This window comes from Aythya marila (genome assembly GCF_965140915.1).
Source record: "Aythya marila genome assembly, chromosome: 16".
NCBI classification, from domain to species: Eukaryota; Metazoa; Chordata; class Aves; order Anseriformes; family Anatidae; genus Aythya; species Aythya marila.
In genome coordinates, this window is record NC_139057.1 from 340,414 (window position 1) to 361,399 (window position 20,986).

Sequence of the window (20,986 nt, forward strand, 5' to 3'; positions counted from 1 at the left end):
CACGGCCCCGGCGGCAGCCCCCGGCCGCGGGGGGTCGCGGGGCGCCGGGGTCGGGACGCGCCGCGCTCCGGCCCGGGGAGGCCTCGGGGCGAGCTGGGGGCTGCCGGGGGCGCAGGGCCGAGACGGCCGGGCCGGGGCGCCGGGCGCTGCCGCTCGCCACAGGGACCGGCGGGGCGGCGGAGGGGGGCGGGCGGTCCCCGCAGGGAGCCCTCAGCGCGGCCCGAGGGGTCGGGGACGGGGTCGGGGTCGGGGTCGGGGTCGTGCCCGCCGCCGCCCTGCCGGCGCCCCCCCGCGGCCCGCCCTGGCCGCGCTCCGCCGGACTACAACTCCCGGCGTGCCTCGCGGGGCGGCCGCGGCGCGTGCCGGGAGCCGGGCGGGGCGGGGCGGGAGGCGGGGCCCCGCGCGGAAGATGGCGGCGGGCCCCGTGCCGTAAAGCGCGAGGCGGCGCCCTTCCGGCCGGGCCCTGGGCGCGCTTTGCGACGGCGCCGTGCGGCAGCGGCGGTTGGCGCCTTTGTCCTGGCGGGCGGCGGCCTGAGGCGGCGCGGGCCCGGCGCGGCGGTGAGTGCGCGGCCGGGCGGCGGCCCCGCAGCGCCGGGGGGCGCGGGGCGGGCGGGGGCGGCCTCGCGGCGGTGCCCCCCACACCCCCACACACACCCCCACACACACCCCCACCCGCCGCACGGGGCCGGCCGAGCGGGGCGGGGACGGGCCCGGGGCCCGCGGCTCCTCGGGGCCCTCCGCGGCGGGGTGAGGGCGCCCGGGGCCCCTCCGGCCCGGCCGGCCCCAGTGGCTGCCTCCTGCCGTGCCCGGGACCCGCCGCGGGCTCCCTCGTGGCCCGGAGCCGGCCCCGTCCCGCTCCTGCAGCGGCAGCGCTGCCAGCCGGGATGGCTGTCGGCAGAGCCGAGGGTTTTAAAGCCAAGCGGCTTGAACTGACCCCCCCGGGCCCGTTGGCACGGGCGCTGCCGTGCGCCGGCCCGGTGCAGTGCCTGCGAGGCCCGGTGCCTGCGGTGGGTCCGGGCCCCGCTGCTGCTCGGGGCTGCAGGGGCCTCCTGGGCTGCGTCTGCAGCAGGAGCCGTAGCGGGGAGGTTTCCCCGTTTACCAGTACCCGGTGTCACAGGCCTACGTCTGGAACAACATCTGGGGCTTCTGGTCTCATCAGTACTAATGGGTCCTTGACTGTAATCTGCAGGCGGCAAATGGTCAGAGGCAGTGAGTGCTCGTGTGGGAAAGCTTCCTGCGAGCTCCACGCGGGATAGAGCTCGGGATTTATCGCTTCCTTTTGGAAGTGACCTGCAAGTGGAGAAACAGTTATTCTTTTTTTTGTTTTGTTTTGCATAGAAGGGTCGTGCATCCTCTTCCCACAGCCACCCCCTGCCATTCCCAAGCTCAATAAAAAGAAACGAGAATTTGTTCTGGCTTCCCATAATGGGAGCAGAATGACCCACCGGCTGTGTTGGGAGCTGCTCATGGGTGCGATGTCCCAAGGCCGTGCTGGTCCCGATCCGTGCTGGTGGGGCACCGAGCCCCTGCCCTGGGCAGTGCTCTGAGCACTGGGCATGGCCCCGACCTCCCGGGTGCCTGCTGCATGTCTTAGAGCTACTTCTCCACTTTGGGAGAATTTTGAAAACTTCTTTCAACCTCAGCTGAGAACTCAAGCTGTAATAACAGAAGTGAAATCTAAGAGCTGTGTACAGCAAAATGGGACAAGGCTTGGTACTTCAGGTGAGGAAGGTAAAACTCTGTGTGTAGCAGGGGAAACGACGTATAGGAGGACTGAGGCAAATGAGGTATAAGAACTGACTTTTTGTTCTTGGAGTGTGTGTGTTTGTATTTTGTTTGTTTGTTTGCTTTCTCCCTGTTCTAGCAGTTCTGTTCATTATAATAAATAAATAAATAAATATTGGAGTGGGAGGCATTCTCAGCAGGGTTTCCTAAAAGCAGACAAATAATAAAAGCGTAAAGGTAGTTGACCTTGAATCAGTTTTATGCCTCAAATCCTGGAGTAAACTTACTTCTCATGCCAATTAAATGTTGTAGAAGTACCTTAGTGAAATCATTTTGTGCTTTTTGGTGTCTGACTTGTTTATTTAGATGCTGCTTTTAAATTACAGTGAATGCAGCGTACTGGTGGGGGGTGTGCTGGCTGTAGGCAGCTCTTGATGGACAGTAGAAGTTTCTGTTGATATACTCAACTTCACCAGCTTTTCTGTATGGGCTTCTTACCTACAGAAAATTCCATCCTGTATTTCTGTAGTCAGATGTTTAGGAAGGATGACAACTTCATTCTTCAAATAGTCTTCAACTTTGAAAATTTCAGTGCTTTTCACTTTTTTTTGAAGTGTTACGTAATGGTGACTTTTACAAGAGAAAGTGCGAATCCTGGATCAGTTTTTCTCGTTCTGTTTGGTTTGATAGGTTCTGCTCTGGTGTTTTGAGGATTTTGTTTTGTGTGCTAAAGCTCTTTGGGTGACTGTGTAATGAACACTGCTGACTGTTCCCGCAGCGGTGCTGCGTTTATGTTGGGTGCTTAAATTCCAGCTGTGGACCCGCCTTCGGGGGAGTTGGCATCGCGGTGGGGACAAGGATGTGCTGCTGAGTAGCGAAGTGCATGAGAAGCTGCTTTCGGGGCTGGGAAAGCTAAGGTTTCGCACTTAGTAAAGACATCCCAGTGTGGTCACTGAAGCACATTTTAAAATACTTTGCAATGTCTCATTCAAAGCCTATACAGAAATATTTGGCTCCTGTTATGCAATGTTGAGATGAGTGTTTCCCTTCTGCTTATTAAAATATTGCATAAATTTCAACTCTTCTTACCAATGAACTGAGGAATTAGGTATGACAACACGGGGGGTACTGCAAAGCTAAAGTTAAGATGTTTCAGCAGTCTGGGTTTTATTGGTATTTTAGTTTGGAGTTGAACCATTAAAACACATCTGCAAAATAGATTAGGCTTGCTCCATTCCAGTTCTGTGGGAAGATCAACCGAAATGCTGCGGTGTACGTTTTTGCCAGACTTCCATGTCCCTTGTATTGAGATTTCTCTGGAGCGAAGCTTGCGTCAAACCGACCCAGTTGGCTTCTAGTCTGCAAAGCTGTTAAGTTTAATCTTGTTCCAGTTTAATTTTAATGTCATGGATTGAAATTATATGCGTGGCCATTTCTCTTTTTTGCGAAGAGTTGGATTTGGAACGAAAGCAAAATGGCTCGAGGACGCAAGAGCAATAGCATCAAACAGAGCGACTTCACTAACAGCACCAATCCGCAGGATTTAGAGAGAAGACTTTTTGTCGGCAATTTGCCCACAGACCACATGACTCGTGAAGAAATGGAAGAGATATTTTCAAAATATGGCAAAATCAGGGGTTAGTATTTTATCTTATGCCTTTTTGTGGCTGGGAATTCAGTCAAATATAACTTTCATGCTTGTCAAATGCTATTTGATGGTGATGAGAGGAGTGACTTATGTTTCGCTAATAAGTGACCTTTAATGATAACTTCCTCTGCCTGCATTTTCTCTGAACAAGTAATCCCCTCGATGCAGCTGTACCCTAGTGTGTATATACGAGCTGTGCTTTATCTTTGGGGTTGCAGTGTGATATTACATGGAGCAAATCCATTCTTTCAAGTGACTTCGTAGTCTCTTACTGAAGTCTTGGTCACTTTGTGGGTTGTTTTTCAGTCACTGCCTTGTCAGAAGGAAGTTGATCTGTTTTGTGGTGCTGTCTAAGAAATGCATTTCAGAGTTCCTCAGCTCTGCATTTCGATCCCAGTAGACCCAGATTTCCCACAAAACTTGCCCAGCTGTTTCTGGGTAGTGCCCTTTGCTTGCTCCATCTGGTGGGGTGACGTGGCCTGGGTGCGGGGTCGTGCAGTCCCTTCCTTGTAACTGGTCTTGCCCTGCTGTTAACTTTTCCAGCCCTCAGCATGTACCATGGCTATGGGTTCGTGCAGTATGACCGTCTAGAAGATGTCCAGGCCGCTCTGGACGGTGAGAAGGGTCGCCTTTATAAAGGGTATAGATTAGGTAAGGAAAACTGATCCCTGCTCTTCTACTGACCTTAGCATGCGTTTTGGTAGAAAGGGTGCTTTTGTTCTAAAGCTCTCTGGAAAACTCACTGTGTGGAACTTGCCTGGCATTAGTCTAAAGTCGCTTTGACCAGGTATGTATTTTCCTTCCGAGTTACCTGCCCTAAGTGCTGTGTGGTTCATCCGGAGTGTTTTCTCTTGCTACTTAGGTCTTGCTCTGAACTTATGTTTGTGTTAGTGTTTGAACAGATCTATAACCTCATGTTGGGAACTGTTGAGCACGTAAGCCCTGGAAAGTATTGATTGAAACTTCATGCACTTAGTTTTAAAAACATTTGTAAAGCAGTTCTGGGCTTCATCTTGGCAGGTTCAGAGGAATTGGCCACAGAACCTAGTGTCCTGTTAGATAAGAAAACTTAACTTGAATTGTCTTGCACGTGGGGAAATCAATCTGTAAGTAGCCATAAAATACAAGGTGCTTTAAAAAGGCCATTTTCATAAAGATGAAGATAATTCTGCTAAATATGCTGGGAGCAATCTTAAACAGAAAGGAACGGTGGGAAGCCTAAGAATAATCTATTAAGTGCAAGTAAAACGTTACTTCCAAAGCAAGCCTGTGCTAATTTAAAGAAAAACCGTTTGATTTAGGAAGGAGTGAAAGGAGCAGTAAATAGCAAAATGGAGAAGTACCAAATACAAGCCTGAAGGTGGAGATGGTGGCAAATAGGGAGGACAGAAGGCTACAAGGAGAAATTATGGCCAGCATTGTCAGAGTCTAGAAGTTTAAACAGGAGCAGCTGCATCTGACTCAAATGCTAATGGGTAATTATTTGGAAGTGATAACTAATTGGAGAAGACCACCTAGTCTTCAGGTAATCTTTCTTCCCTCTCTTTTTTGAAGAGTTGAAAGACGTTGCTTTTTATGTAGTTTCCATTTCAGTAGCAAGCTTAAAAAAAATAAAGCCAGCAGCTACCAAAACTAGACCTCTCAAAATAATTAAATCAACATTTGTGAGGTTCAGTGCAATGAGGACCTCCCTAGGCTTTTAATGTTGCTTTCCTTGGAAAACTGTGGAGTTCTGGGGCCCTGGCAGAGCGCTGCGTGCTTGCCAACAGGTTGAGCAGAGCAGAGCCCAGCATCAGCCCTGGCAGCAAGTAGACTGCATGTGCATCCTGCCAAGTGCCTGGTGAAAGAATAATCCCAGTCAAAGTAAATCCTGTCACACTAACAATACTGCAAGTTTTCTGGATAAAAGTAGCAGTGTTGATGTAGAAGACTTCTGTAAGATGGTTGATTTGGTTAAGAAACTAGTACAATAAAAGCAGCGAAGTGTTTTGTGGGTTTAAAATGAATTTCAGTGCAGCATAGATGGAATCGCTCAGCGTTTTGAGTGGTGTTCTGGAAGAATTGGTTCCTTGTCGTACAGTGTTTTCATGAGAAACTTGTGTAGAAAGCACACTATCATCTTTTAAAAAGAGGGAATATAATGGAGGTTGAGTCACTGATGGTGAAGTGACCTGGGCTTCTTCCTAAGCTGGATACAGGCAGAACTGAACTCCCAGGAAAGGCCAGTCTGAAGGTCTGCACCTAGCAGCAGTGCTTTTGTCATCCTTAGCTGTACAAAACAGATTTGTAAGTAGGTTTTAGTACCTGTGGGGTTTTGCTGCTGGAGTGCTGTGTTCAATTCTGGTATGCCCAGTTCAGAAAGGGTAGTGCTAAATCGGAAAAGCCCCAGGAAAAATCCTAAGGGTTAAAGAGTTGAAGAGCAAGCCCTAGAAAAAGGCTCCTTGAGTGGATTGTAGTCTAGTCGGTATAGGTATGACAATAAATGGAAATAAATAGTTTTATTTAACAGCAAAATAAGTTATACTTGGAATAATTCGTTGGAGCTTTGGTTTCTGTGCTCTGGAGACTTATAGATGGGAGCCAAAAGATGAGCTCTAGTTCAGTTCTGCTGCTTGACTTGAGATGGGAATGCAATTCAAGAAACTCTTGCCACCTGTGTTTATTCTGAAGGTTGCACTGTAAGGTTGCAGTGTCACTGTCATCTCAAAGTCCTACAAAACAGAAGATTTTCATTTTCTGAAAAGTTGTTTTGTCAATGTTCAAGCAATCTGTAAATGCTGCTGGCATTAAATAAAATGCTATTAAATCACTTTGTGCAAGAGAAGGATCCCTGTCAAAGGTGTCTTTGTCTCCTAGTAAAATATTTGTTCAGGTTTAAATGCTGCTTTTTAATTTGAAAGAAATGTATGGTATTGAGTGCAAAAATCACAATATAGGTTTCTGCAATGGCATCTTAAAGCAAAAATAAAAATCTTAAACCCAAAAAGCAGATAGTGTCTTGCTTAAAGATAACATTTGACTTGAAAAATGTTCTCAGCTAAAAAATAAATGCAAGGAAAACAGTTACTTCAGTTACGCAGTGTAAGTATTAAATATACTGGCTAATAAGAGGGCCTTGTGAGAGTTCAGTCTTGCTAATACATCCACAAATGCTTAAAAGCTTTCTTTATCTTTAATGAGGAAAGCTGTGTAGGGAATACACGTCCTTCAAATTTAGTTGGTGATAGCAGACACTGCAACTGTACTTGATTCTGGAGAGACTGCTTCTAGCCCCGTGAATGCTGTTACCCTGCGCTCAGTCACGTTCAGATCGCGCTTGCCCCTCTCCCTGTATGAAGAGAACACGAGACTTCTTGACTGACAGCAGGGGCAAGAATTAGAGCTAAACTCTTACCTCAAATTTTAATTTTGAATGTAATGAAGGATGGTTTGGGAAGTTATAGAAGGTGTAGAAGTCAGCCTAAGGAATGTTACTTGGCATGTTTAGCTACTTTTAAAGCTCCTGCAAGTGACCAATATAAATAACTAATAAACTTTAATTGTTGATAGATTCTTGGGGAGCACATAGGACCTAAGTTTGGTTTTGTTAATTTTCCTTAAAAGGTTCTCGGAGTAAAACATCTGAAATCACTTCTGTTTGTTCTTGCCCCACTAGTACATTATTTCATCTTCAGCCAGCTGTTACAGCAGGCTTTGTTTCTCCCCAGTAGAACAGTATTGGTCCCTACCAGTTTGGGGCAACTTCACGTTTTCTGGTTGAGGACAAGACGTTTCTTCAGTTCTCTTCTTTGTTTTTCACCTCATAGTGTTTTTCATGGAGATACTGAGAAGCCAACCAGTTTTCAAATTTCTGACCTATTGCACCTCTTTGCATCTCAACCCAGTGGTGTTCTGAGTGCCCCGTGTTGACTGCACCAGGAGCTCGTGCCTCGGGCTCCCTGCATCCCGTTTCCTCCATGGTGGAGGCTGTACAGTTCAGTGCTGCAGCGGCCCCTTGGAAGGCAGTTGCATGTGCCATTTGAGAACCCTTGAATTATTGTCACCAAGGGTAGCTGCATGCTCCATTGAACAAGACTGGCTGTGAATTTAAGACTGCTGGCCAACAACTTCCTTTCTCAGAGGTTTTCAGACTCTGCTTTTTCTCCTAGAGTCCATGAGTTGCATTCTGCTTGCTCATAGACTGCAGAAGAAAGAGGTTCTTATGGAGTGAAGAGTCTGGATGTAGGCCTGAAATAAAGTGTTAAAACTTCACCTGAGCTGTCCACCCTATTTTGAAGTCAGAGAAATCCATGAAAACTTCATTGCATTGTACTATCTAAACTTAATAAAAAAAATTGTCAAAGTGACAATGTCTCTCTGCTGAATGTATTTTCTTGCACCATCTGGTTGTTGTTGAGCTTAAGTTGCTTTCATTTGAATTGTGCTGATGATCTTTTTTTTGTTCCATAGCATTGAACAGATGGGTTGATTATTCTTTACAGATATTAATAAAGCAGCGGAAAGAAGAAATATGAATAAGGCTTCATCAAGGTCCAGTCCGGCACGAAGGTAAAGTACCTGGAAGCAGTGAGTTATACTAGGAAGGGCAGGCTTTTAGGGCATGAGCCCACTGCCTGTGCTAAATGTCTGTCTCTCTTCCCTACTGCCACCTCCCCAGTCAAACGGAGATACTCACGTGAGACAATCGGGATGCGACTGCTCCACCTGTAAGAGCCCTTCTGGCGCTGACGCCTCAGGAGGCACGAGGGAAGCCTCGTGCTTGCTGCTGTTACTGCAGCTAAGTGTTACGCTGTGTGGCGCAAGTTGTGAGACTTGTGAGGAAGAATCAGCTTGGTGTTTGTTCCTGACCCAAGTCTCAGAGAAGCCAAGGCATGTAGAGATACTGCCAAGGGGCTGTAGTGTTCTCAGTGCAGAGGACTTCAGGATCTTGCCTCTTCTGATGTCAAAAACCTGCAGTCCTGAAATGAAGCTGGAAAAATGCACGTTAGCAAAGCACAAGGCAGCGTGTATCTGTATTGCACTGCCCCATCTGCATGTGTACTTGCATTTTCAGTATGTGGAACAAGTCTCTGCAGTTACACCCAGGGGTGTGTGTCTGCCTGCTTCTCCTGGCTCCCCACGCCTCAGCAGGCACTGCGGGTGCAGCTCCTGCACGCCCTCTGCGTGTGAAGTCACAAGCAAGTGGAGAGGACAACGGTTGTCCTGCCATGGGAAGACGACTGCCGTTTCCTTTCAGTGGTGTCACTGGGGAGCGCACCGAGACGTGCTGTGGTTACCATGTGGTGTAAGGCCTGCATTTTCTGCACTTACACTGTTAGGCTCTGCACACAAAGGAGGTGACACATTGGACTTGAAAGTAATCGAGCTCTCACATGATTGGTGTGCTCTATTAATTTGACCTGTTAAATTATCAAAAAGTGGGAAAAAGTGCAACTTGCAAGACATCTACTGCCAAAATGCAGAGAATCTGAGTATCTGCAGTCCTTGGCACTTTGTATATACTGCATTTATCCTGCACAGGGCCAAATGCATTTGCAGAGAGCAGTGCATAGGCAGCAGGCCCAGGAAATGCTTCAGGCACATGTCTGGGGGTTCACGTCACAGAAGCAGCAAGGCTTGGGCCTGGGCAGTGCCAGGCGTGCTTGGTGCTGGCATGGGGACCCCAAAAGTGCTGCGCACACGTGAGCAGCAGGCACTGATGCCACGCCTTTGGCCTCGGTGGCACTGCAGGTGTACGATGCTGCAGGCGCTGGGTAGCGCTGCAGGTATGAGAAGCAGATGCCAGTGCAACGACCATTGGGCCTCAGACCACATTGCAAGGGACACGCAGCAGGCGCCAGTGCTGTGGGCATTGGGATCAGTGATCCTGCATGCTCACAACAGCCTGTGCCCCTAAGGAGCACTGGAGACACACGAGCCCTGGGACCGGACCACCACCACAGGCACAGGACTCAGCTGGCGCTGCGGACACCGTGCGCATCCCGTGTGGCTGGCACCAGGTCCCAAGCAGCAGCGCAGGCAGCAGTGAGGCTGTGGCTGCCGAGTCGTGGGCAGGGCTCTGGACCATGCCGCAGTGCCTGACCAGCAGCTGCCGATGCCAGGGTGTGGAGTCCTGAGCCCTGCTGCAGGCCCAGGCAGCAGCGCTGAGTCCCAAGCAGCTGCAGGCAGCTGGCACTGCAGGAGCCGGGCCACAGAGCGCAGAGGTGGAGAGGCAGAGGCAGGAGGAGGCTGCTGCGCCCTCACGCTGCTGCTGGGCGGCAGTCACGCAGGTGCGAGAGCAGAGGAGGCCCGGTGCCACGTCTGTAGTTGTGTTGCACTTGTGCGTTGTTCTTTCCGGATCAATTCGTCTCTGCAGATAATGTGGCCTGTTCTGGTCACCCCCACCCCAGCTGGAATAAATGTCATATTGCAAAACAATTACTCTGCATCTGGCTGTTTTGCTGTATAGTCTCACAGCTACAGAAAGGTCAGGTACTCAGTATTCATCATAGCAAACGAGGAGTTTCCCCTGAGCTTCTGCCATCATTCACTGCAGGCTGGGGGGAGGAAGGGGTAGGGGAAGACAACGTGCATCTCTCCTGGGCTGTGGTTCTGTACAGATCACAACCAGAAAGCTGATTTGTGTGCTCAAGAGACTGAGGGAGTACACACGTGTGTGTGAGCACAGTAACAGGAGAAGGCTGTATATAACCTTGGTGGCAGCACTGTAGTTTGTCCCAAGATCTGTTTTCTATCTGGAATCGAGAATGCCAGCGATCCTCTGTATCCCCCAGAACAGCTGGGTGTCCGAGGCACCAAAGTCCACGCATGGGCTCTGCTTCTCACTGCTGTCTGTTCTACCTCTTAGAGAAACTTGGGTGCATCTGGCTTGTTTCTCCTGCTGTTCTCTCCGAGTGACTACAAAGTGAATGCACTGTAGTGGAAACGGAATTAAATTTTGCTTATCTTTCATAAACTAGATTAGTCTGATAGAAGATTTTTTATTTACAAAACTGGACAGAGGTGAAAAGACGCAAAAAAAAAGTGTTGTTTTCTTATAGTTGCCAGTATCGTGGGGAAAGAACATTCCAAGCATATGAAGCTCAGTAGTTCCCTTGCAAGATTTTTTTGGTTTGGCTTAGACTACAGTGAAAGTTATGTTTTCTTTAGAAAACAAAATATGACCTGGAAAAAACTACTGTTTTGGAAAAGATGAAGACTGGAACGTTGCTCTCTTGACTCTGAAGACAGCGTGGTACAAAGTCTGAATGAGATGGATCATTCAGATGTGACAGGATCCTGTTCCTGCTGATGGTGCAGTGCTGGTTGGGTTTAATGTGGGGCCTCATAAACATCAGACTGACTTTCCATGGGAACTGTCCCTTCACCGTCAGGACACGACGGTAGCTTTCTGCTAACAGCACAAAACCAACCACACCATGGAGCCTACTGTGTCTCTGGTCTCAACAAGCTCTTTTTTAATCATGTGCCAGTAGCATCCTATTTCAGGTATTCTGCTGTCATCGACTTGTGAATTCAATAGATCCCTTGAATGCTCCTAGCTATCCCATATCTGTGGGTATTAGGCCACAGCACCTTGAATTCTCTCAAGGAAAGTGCAAGTTAACGTTTGATGATCCGTGGCTGACATCAGAGGTCAGAGGCCTTGCAGTGATGGTTTCTGAGGTGCCTGCTCACTCCTCCCACAGGCACCCTACAGTTTTAGTGATGCTCCAGTAAGGAGCTTTCTGTGACTCTTGGCTACAATAAACGTTGTAACTAAGAAGATTCTCCAAATATGTTTGTTTTGACAAATGTGTTTTGGGGCAATTCTTGTCATGGGATAGGAGGGAGGCTTCAGCTGCTGAGAGAAGGGTCGCTTTGGCACCTCAGGTAAGAGATCTGGGGGTAACCACACTTGTCTTGTTAGCAGTCTAATGGAATTTCCCTGGTGTTTTCAGAGAGCCATATGCCTACGGGGATGGCCGAGATACCAGACGCGATCGCTCCCCTCTTCGGGGGAGCCCACGGAGAGATCCCAGAGATGGCAGGGATGGTAGAAACGGACGAGATTCCAGAGACGCTCGAGACATTCGAGCTAGAGACATGCGTGATGCTAGAGACCACAGGGACCCACGGGACCTGCGAGACCTTCGAGACCCCCGGGATATCAGGGATCCAAGAGACTTACGGGACCCTCGTGATGTTAGAGACTTCCGTGACCCCCGGGAGCCGCTGTACGATCGATACAGGGACCCGCGGGACATGAGGAATCCACGGGACATGAGGGATCCGCGGGATGCGAGGGATCCGCGGGATATGAGAGACCCTCGGGACCCTCTGTACAGGTAACTTTCCCGGGGCTCTGTTTGACAGCATGATTTCACGGCACTGCCCCTCTGGTTGTACTGGTCTGAGCGGTGCCAGTTGTTTAACGCAAGGATATTGCTCTAGCTGAGGACAGTTGGGTGCCTGCTTTGGGTCTTGAGGGTAACAGCTGGGTTCTTCAGTAACTGAGCTTGAGGAAGGTCTGTATGTGATGCACTGGCGAAAGTTACTGACTGAGGTATGCTGGAGCATGGGAACCATTGCTTCTGTAAACCTTGCAGGCGAGATGAGACTTATGACCGTTACCTTCGCCTTGAAGACTACTATCGGCGGAAGGACGACTCGTACTACGACCGTTACAAAGAGCATTTTGATAGAGCACCAGTGAATTCAGAAGGTTAGTGCCTTTGAGACCAATAAACATTGGTCAGATGTTTATTTATTAAACGGGCAGATCCGCATCCTCCTCTGGGAGGATGTAGATGGCTGTGGTGCTGATGGACAGGCACCATCCACAGTGCGTTGCCTCCTGTGGCGCTGGCTGGTTTGGAGACAGCCCAGCCATACACACCTCTTTGCTCCGAGCAGATCCAAAGAGCATTATTTGTTCTGTCTTTCTGTGGCTTGGTTTCAGACCGTCTCAAGCGTGAGGAGCGACGGCGAGAGGAGCTTTACCGCCAGTACTACGAGGAAATCAAGAGACGTTTTGATGCAGAGAGACCTGTGGATTGTTCTGTGATAGTGGTGAACAAACAGACAAAGTAAGAAAGTAGTTATGACCACTGGTTGTTATTGTGTGCTATAAGAAAATGGAATTAAGCTTAGCCCTGCCTTGGGGATATTTGTCTTGCAGATTCCCTTGAGAGTGGCTTTAGAGCCCTTAAAAAGCCACAGCATCTGTGGAAAAACTGACTGGTTCATCAGATGTAGAAATACCGTTGTATCTTAGGCTTTACTTGTATTCCCTTGTCAGCTATCAACATGCCTTGTCCTGAACTTTTTCTACATGCTCTTCACGTCAGCCTACTGTCACGACAGATTGTAGTGGCCAATACTTGTTATTTGGGGGTTGAATGATATGGAACTTAGTAACACGTGCTAATCAGCAGATAGCACAGGGACATTGTCAGTGTTGAGTCATGGGGGTGTCCCTTTCAGAGCTTGTGTCAGATTGAAAGGAGCTGAAATTTGTCCACTTCAGCTCCTTTCAGTCAGCAGTTATCTGACTTAGATTACTAAGTCAGATACCGTTCAATGCAGTGTGTAAGAAATATAAAATCACTGCTGAAAGTAGTCATGAACAATACCAAAAGCATGCGTAACAAGGACAATCTCATGTGGCAGTCTGAACCTTTACGGAGGTGTCCCCACTCAGTGTGCCTCTTTACTGTGCTAAATGTGAGATCACTTACCTGGAAACAAAAACGTAGGCCATGACTGTAAAAACATGCACTTTCTTTTGGAATGTAAGGACTGAAAACAATTTTAGGAGTCAAATGGATTTCAGTCAAAAATGCTGGTATGTCTATAGTTTGGAGAACAGGCAGTGCCTCTGTTGGGAACAGGGAGGTGTGCCTCTGCCTGCGGTAAGGGGAGCAGTGCTGTAATGAAGGCACCACTCTGACGTCTATACCTCTACAAATACATATATTGAAGAATAGAAAAGCTGTAGATGACCACAGATGTGGCTTGGGGTCTGAGGAAAATGTTTGTCAAGAGGAAATTTAAAGCTCTCTTTAATCCTTATGAAGAAGAAAAAAAAAAAAAAAAAAGATGAAGAGTTGCATTTATTTAACTTTGCTATACCTGTGAGGCAGAAAGAGAGCTGCTGCTTGCCTGGTCTGGTGACAGAAGGCAGAGCAGGAAATCGTTGTTTGAAACCAGGGAAATGGTGAAACTGAGGTTTACTTTTAGTGGGGCTGATTACCTATTGGAACAAATCTCCAAAGGGAATTTTAGATTCTTTATCCCTTGGTGACTAAAAGTCTTTGGGAGATACAGAGCACAAATTATTGTACCCAACAGAGAATTCTGTGCTGTGCTTTGTGCAGAAGGATCATCTTAACGTTCATCAAACACCTAAGAATCTTTTTGGTGTGTAACAGCCACAAACCTTAAGAGCCTGGAGCACGTGGTAAATCTTGGATGTTGAAGCATACTTGTCACCTACTATAGGCCTATTAAAAGGTGATTCATGAAGGAGTTAGATATATTATCAGTGTAACTTAGAAAACTTTAAAAAGGCATTTGGGGGCAGAGGAACAGTTTTAGTCATCTTTGCAGTGTTCACCTCCAAAGGTGATAATCTGAACCTCCTTCACAAGCTGCAAGTGTGCACAGACTAAATCTCTCAGAGTGCATATGCAGCCAGTATTGCAATTTTGGTCCTGAGTATTGTAAGCTTAATAAAACGTTTGGAAACTTTCAGCTCAACCGTATAAGCTATTGTTTGTGGGAAGTCTGCAGGGCAGTGGATACAGGAAAAGTGGATTCGTAGATGCTGTGTTGATATTGGGCTAGAACAGATCACAGCTAATAGAATTAAAGAGCAAGAGAAAATGTATTTGGAACTGAAGGAAAAGTATGGATAGTTAATTCTCTGAAAATTAATATTCAGGTTCAAATGTTGACCTGTGCTACAGTGACTTAGGATAAGGTGCACTTGAAGACACTAAACATGGCACGAGTAACTAACTGTCTTCTGGAGGTTAGCTGCTCTGCTGCACACTTATTAGATCTCTTCAGGAATAAATTGCCTCATTTAACGAGAGTTCAATTTAAATGCATTTATATGTAAGCAGTTTTATAATAGTATAAATCCTTTTGCAGACACTTTTTCAGCTAAGCTGAGGCTTGATTTATTTTCTATCAGTTAAACTGAAATGACTGATTTAGTTCAAAATAAGGGTGGGATCTAGGCTTTTACATTACAATATTGAGATTGCCTTAATACTGTCCTGTTAAACATTACGAAGTTAGGTAAGCCATCAGGAAATTGAATCTGAGATGGAGAGGGTGAATGTGCTAGAGTTTGTTTCTGTATGTGACTGACTTGTAAAACTCTGCTGGCTTTGCTTTGTGTTAGGGAGTACGCGGAGTCAGTGGGGCGGAAGGTGCGGGATCTGGGCATGGTAGTGGACCTGATCTTCCTCAACACCGAGATGTCACTGACGCAAGCCTTGGACGATGTGAGCAGAGGAGGGTCTCCTTTTGCCATCGTCATCACCCAGCAGCATCAAGTTCACCGTTCTTGCACTGTTAACATCATGTTTGGCACCCCACAAGGTACTTGAGGTCTTAGTAGGCTGCGTAGCTATGTGGTCACTCTGTTTTAGAGCAGTTGTTTGTGTAGTTCATTTTTTCTTGAACAGTTCCACACAAGATGATGTTCATCCACGCTATGTTGTAAGGAGTTACTAACAACTTCATGGCAAGTGATACCTGTAACTATCATTATTTACAAATTTCTATAATAACTTATTTGTCCCTTGCCAAAAAGGCTGTCTAATTTCTGCAGGAGAGAATCTCTGCTGCATTTTAGGGAAAGTCATGATCCCCAGTGCTAGAAGAACCACAGTTCTAGAAAAGACACTACTGCCTTGATAGGTTTCTGAGTAATACCAGTCCAGCCTCAGTTTACCACTTAACCGTTTTCTCAAAGAGGAAGTGTTTGGAATGTGAAAAATCACAAGACAGATTTCATAAGCAGATGAGAATTAAGGAAAAGACAATAGGGATAGCTTACTCTGTCAAGGCAGAGATCTGACTGTGAAACTGGAGGGAGTTGTAAGGAGACACAACTATACAGTGATTGAGTGTACACATCCCATATTTTCACCACTATTTATACTTGTCACATAGTTTTCTGTCTCAGGGTATGACTTGGTTGTTGTGAGCATGCAACTGGGCATTTGTATTAACAAATATTTTGTCAGAAGGTGATTTTGGAAAGTCAGGCTTTTGCTACGATCATGCCTGCTCATGTGCTGTTTACAGAAGTGGGTGTTTGACTGCAGTTGAGCTTTCAGCAGTTTTCTCCCTTGTTATGTTCTCAAGTAATGTTTTGTCAGGTTCATCTGAATGCACATTCACCATTTTTTGTTGCTTACTGACTGAAGAAGCCTGGTTTCTTTTAACATCTGATCCAGGTGTGGGGAGATTCTGTCATTTTCTGCAGAAATCCATCTCAAGCACACTTTCAGTGGCCTTTCTACTGCCCTTGGTTTTAACTCTTAACTCCTGTGGTTTAATACCCGTCCTGCTGCCAAAACTTCTCCTCTTCTTCACTGGATTTAGCTGCATATCAGATCTGATAAGAGCCCCTGTCATTAACTCATTCACAGCGCTTTCTAGATATTTAATATTTTGCACTTGAACCTCATACGGTCACCTTTCCGTTCCTGTTAATTTTAGGGAACTCTTTCACAACTTGTGTAAAGCTTAATGTGAAAGTGAACCCCAGGGCTTTAGGCATTTTTGTGGAAGATAAAGAACTTCTCTTTTAATCTCTCCGCGTAAATCTGTCTTCTGGGGAACATTTGTGTGTGTGCTTTGTGAAGTGGAAATAATGACCTCAAAAACTTTAAAAGGCAAGTGTAAATATAAAAGTTGAAACTGATCATTATTCGATGTATTATGGAAGAACTTTATTGCTGTTTATTGTCCCAGAGTTTAAAACAGTAGTGAAATTCAGCCTGTTCTTCTTTCCTCCCTGTCTCCTGCATATATTCACACTACATTAAGGTGTTGACAGTACAAAACCAAAGAATATTCTCATCAGTATCCTGCTCTGGGAAGGTCTATCAGCCTAGAGTGCAATTCTGGGGCCTGTCGAAGGGTTCAGCAATAGAACAGCTGGAGCTGTCTCCTCTCAGAGCGTGGAGAAGTTGTGTGAAAGGTAGAGGGAGCTGCTTACTCTTTTATTCAGATGAGACACCAGAAAGACTGGTGTGGTAGCTTCTCAGAGCCCTCAGCTGTGGAAAGAAGGGTCGGCCTTGCTGGGTGATAGCCTTGAGCCTTTTGGCTTAAGAAATTGAACTCTTGCTGTGTGCCTAGAGAGCTCTCCAGATCTCTGCTTGCAGTTCCTAAGAGGTGCCTGCCTGCTGAATGAGATACGCTGCTGCGAGTGAGACAAGATACCTCCTTTTAATGCCTTTGGTTTTCTTAAAGTGTTTCTTTTCCTTGTGCAGAACACCGCAACATGCCACAAGCTGACGCCATGGTGCTGGTGGCAAGGAATTACGAGCGCTACAAAACAGAGTCACGGGAGAAGGAGCGTGAAGAAATTGCCCGGCAGGCTGCCAAGATGGCAGATGAGGCCGTGCTGCAAGAGCGAGAGCGCCCACCCCCTGTGGAGGAGGGGGCCAGAGGGGGTCACCCTCCGGGGATCCAGACTCTCTTGAACCTTCTGGCAGACAATCGCTATCTGACTGCTGAGGAGACTGATAAAGTAATTAATTACTTGAGAGACCGGAAAGAAAGGTTACTTAGGGGAAGCACTGATTCTCTGCAGGGTAAGTTGTGTCAACCCTAGACAACACTACTGATTGTCTGGGTAGTGGGTTCTCCAGGCTGGGACAGGACAGCAGTAATGGCATTACAGAGGGGTCCTGGTGTAGTAACACTTTCACACAGCGACGTGTTTTACGGAGATGGACGTGTATTCAGGAGTGCTGAGACTATTCTGATGTTTCATGTGACAGAACTTTTATATTGGATTCTCTCAGGGAAACCACAGCGCTGCCATAACTGATGGGCTGCTACACAAAGGGCAACAATTATGTTGAGTGGTTTGGGTCCCCCAGAGCTATGCAGCCCTCATGTTTAGAGGGGTGGGTATTCACTGAGACTTGTGTCTTCTTGGTAGCTGTCTCACAAATGCCCCCTCTTCAAGGGCATTTGGAGAGCTTTAACTCTCTTTCTTTTGTTTCCCAGCACCCATGTCAAGACAGTCTCTGGGAGCACCTTCAGCGTCATCTCTGGGCAGTCAGTCCAGCCTTCCAAGCGCTCAGGCTCATCAGGGTTCACAGCCTCTGGTCTCTGCTCCTTCTGTTCCAGTGTCCTCTGCTAATCCTCAGCAGGAGCTTCAGGCAAAAATCCTCAGTCTCTTCAACAGTGGGGCAGCAGCAGCTGCTGTAGCAAACAGCAGTTCTGCAACCTCTGCGGGCACATCGGGTGGCACACCGAGTCAGAACTTCGCTAGCATGGCCAGCGGTCAGGCCCGATCAGCACAGATGAGTGCTGGAAATTTAAACCAGGCTCAGCAGAGATTGCAGACTCCAAGCGCACAGCTTCCTGCCCTCCAAGGCCCTTCAAGAAATGCAGGTCCAAGACCTGGAGCTCCTCCGCCAGCTCAGGCACTCTATGGCCAGCACCAGAATCGCCTCCCTGCCCCTGGCAGTGTACCTGCTCAAAGGCCAGTCTCGTCTGGTATCAACTTTGACAACCCTAGTGTACAGAAAGCCTTGGACACCCTTATCCAGAGTGGTCCTGCACTCTCCCACCTAGTGAGCCAAACAGTGGCTCAGGGGCGAGCAGGGTCCTCTGCCCAGCAACCCATGGGTTCCTACCAGCGACACTATTAAAGCTGAGCTGTCAAGCCCTTTCCCCTTCCCTTTGCCATTCCATACTTATAGCTGTTTAAAAAGTCTCCTGTTCTTGACATGGGACAAATGCCCCTGGATATGCATGTCCTCTCCACTTTGGTGAGAGTGTACTCCCAGTGGCATTGCTGCTGAGTATTGCTAGTGCTGCCCTTCCTCACTTCGGTCTGGATAGCAGCGTAGCAGTGTTCGGAGAAGTGTATTTTATTTTCTCAGTGGCAGAATATGCTGAGAGCCACTGTGGGTAATTGATTGTTCTGTCTAAGCACAGAAGCTGCTGCAATGACGGTCCTTCTGCTTTTTCTCACTCCCATTAGCTGGTGTATCTTCACCATGCAATGCAGTCTGGTCTCACCAAATGGTCTTAGCACAGTTTTGGGTCAGTGGTTTTGAGAAAATGAGATGGGACTGAACAGAGCCCTCTGGAGATGCATCTTTTTGGAAGGGGCACTATTTTTCTTTGGATTTCTTTTTTTTGTTTTTTTTTTTTTTTTTCAACGCCACATAAACCAGCCTGAGAGAGAAAGTACGATGGTAGCACTAGCAGCTGAATTCATGTAGCACGTGCCTGACCATAACTTCGTAAGCCACGACAGTACCGGTCAGTGCTTCTGTAGCTGGGCTGTCCGGTCCTGGCAGAGTGAGGCTGACAAGTGCTCCTCACCTCACCCAGCAATGCAAAATGGCAGTTCTGGTCCAAGCACAGAGGTGGATCGGAAACACGAGAGCTTCTGGGTGAGGCAGGGATTTCAAGTGGTCAGTTGATTTTCCTACACCCAAGTCAAGTCGTCGATTTTAAGTTCAATATATTAAATTTGGTATATAAATTTCCTTTTCTTATAATCTTGCTTCGGCACAGTTGGTTACTGTAGCCCAACAGCTCAGCCACGCTGATGTGCTGCTGGACCTGTCTTGCAAATACCTGCAGCCCGTTATCAGGTGGTGAATGTCTGCTCTCGGAAACTTCATCTGTTAGTTGGTGTTTTGTCCATCTAATGTGGAGAGGCAGTGCCAACATGCAATACTATAATTTTATACATTTTTCAACACTTTGGTAGCTGCAGTGGACAGTTGAGTGGAAAATCGGGCAGTGATATTTCACCGTGTTTTTAACCAGTAACATAATTTGATACCAGAATACAAAACTCCTCTATTTTGTCCTCCCTTGCACAGTCTTTGTGGAGTCTGTAGGCTTCCTGCAGAACCGAAAGATAGTAAGAAAGCAACGTTTTGGAGCAGAGATTTTTTTTTTGTCCTAGGTGGTTTGTGTTGTAGCTTTTTTTTTCTTTCTGTGCTGTTAACAAAAGGACATTACTTTTTAATAAAAAGACAGGAAAAACATTTTGTTGCATTTTTGATGCCTAACAGCTTGATTACTGCTGGAATACATTATTCCACTGTGTTTGCCATTACCCTCTTCCAGGTAAGCTGCTTCAGACGCTGCCCAGCACTGCATGCCAAGTGGAAAGTGAACAAAGCTTTCCGTGCCCTTCTGTGAGAGTACCGTGGTCTGTCCCAGTTTATAGTACTGTGGTACTTCCTGTCACCCACTGGACTTGGACACTGGACCAGATCAGCCCATGTGCTTGTTCAGGGACCAGCACGTTGGGGCTCTGTGTGATGGGGGCCAGTGTGAGAGGCCCAAAAGATGCTCTAGCTGCTGGGGGCCTCCCTCAGCACAGTGGCTGGGGACCCAGTGCTGGAGCTGCACTTGCTGTTAATTGAGCAGCTGCCGCTTAAAGCTGAAGCTGCCACTCCCTGTGCATTTTAGCACCGGCCTCCCTTTGTGCTGCCGTTGTTAGACAACCTGAAATTAAATAGAATGTGTCTGTCTGCTTTCTTTCCTCTTCCTCCCTTTCTCCCCTTCTACAACCCAGAGGCTTCCATCAGCTTAAACATGGGAACAAAATCACATTGTAGATGTGACTTTTTTTAATTTTTTTTTTTTAATTTAGCATAGGTTCTGCTGCTTTCTCTGACAGTATCCTTCTGGACATAATATCCAGCATACAGCCAAATACCTATTATGGGGGGTGAACAGGGTCTGGCTCCAAGGGTCACAGTAAATGGGGTTGTATCAGATCGTCCATCAGTCAGTAGTGGGGTTCTGCAGGGTGCCACAAATGGGGTGATGAGGCTGGAGGGCAGCCCCACAGAAAGGGATCTGGGGGCTCTGTCGGGCAGTGTGCTGACCACGGCAGCCAGGAGGGCCAGCCCTGCCCGGGGTGCCTCAGGCACGGCACGGCTGCTGCCCCAGGGAAGGGGTCCTGCTCTGCTTTGCCTTGCCTCGAGCACCACGTGCACTGGGGCAGGGACATCAAGCTGTTAGGGAGTGACAGGACCCGAGGGAACAGCATGGAACTGCGGCAGGGGAGGGTCAGGTGGGTGTTAGGGGAAGGTTCTGCACCCGGAGGTGGTCGGGCACTGAACAGGCTCCCCAGGTCACAGCACCGAGCTGCTGGAGTTCAATGAGCATTGGGACAGCGCTCAGACACGGGGTCTGGGTTTGGGTGGTCCTGTGCAGAGCCAGGAGTGGGACCTGGTGATCCTGGGGGGCCTGTTCCAACTCCAGATATTGTACAATTCCATAAACTGGCACTTAACGCCGCTCCTCTCATGCTTTGCTTCCTCTGCAATCTGACGCTCCGGTTGTTGGTGGCTCCTTGTTACTGACATGGAGGCAGCCAAGTGCAAAGTAGCTGTG

General features: G+C 47.8%; 1 protein-coding gene across 2 annotated transcripts; it reads left to right on the forward strand.

Annotated features, from left to right (window-relative positions):
* Nucleotides 1-435: 435 nt before the first annotated feature.
* NCOA5 (nuclear receptor coactivator 5) lies at nucleotides 436-19,623 on the forward strand. Of its 2 annotated transcripts, XM_082773218.1 has the most exons (10): nucleotides 436-558; nucleotides 3,176-3,362; nucleotides 3,917-4,024; nucleotides 7,855-7,921; nucleotides 11,314-11,700; nucleotides 11,962-12,077; nucleotides 12,315-12,441; nucleotides 14,766-14,965; nucleotides 16,870-17,193; nucleotides 17,615-19,623. In XM_082773218.1, exons 2-10 carry the CDS (start codon nucleotides 3,200-3,202, stop codon nucleotides 18,262-18,264), a joined length of 2,142 nt encoding a protein of 713 aa, XP_082629344.1. In that variant the 5' UTR covers nucleotides 436-558; nucleotides 3,176-3,199; the 3' UTR covers nucleotides 18,265-19,623. The 2 variants fall into 2 exon arrangements, with proteins under 2 accessions (XP_082629344.1, XP_082629345.1); XM_082773219.1 differs by lacking the exons at nucleotides 3,176-3,362; nucleotides 3,917-4,024 and having other exon boundaries at nucleotides 452-558.
* The last annotated feature ends 1,363 nt before the right edge of the window (nucleotides 19,624-20,986 follow it).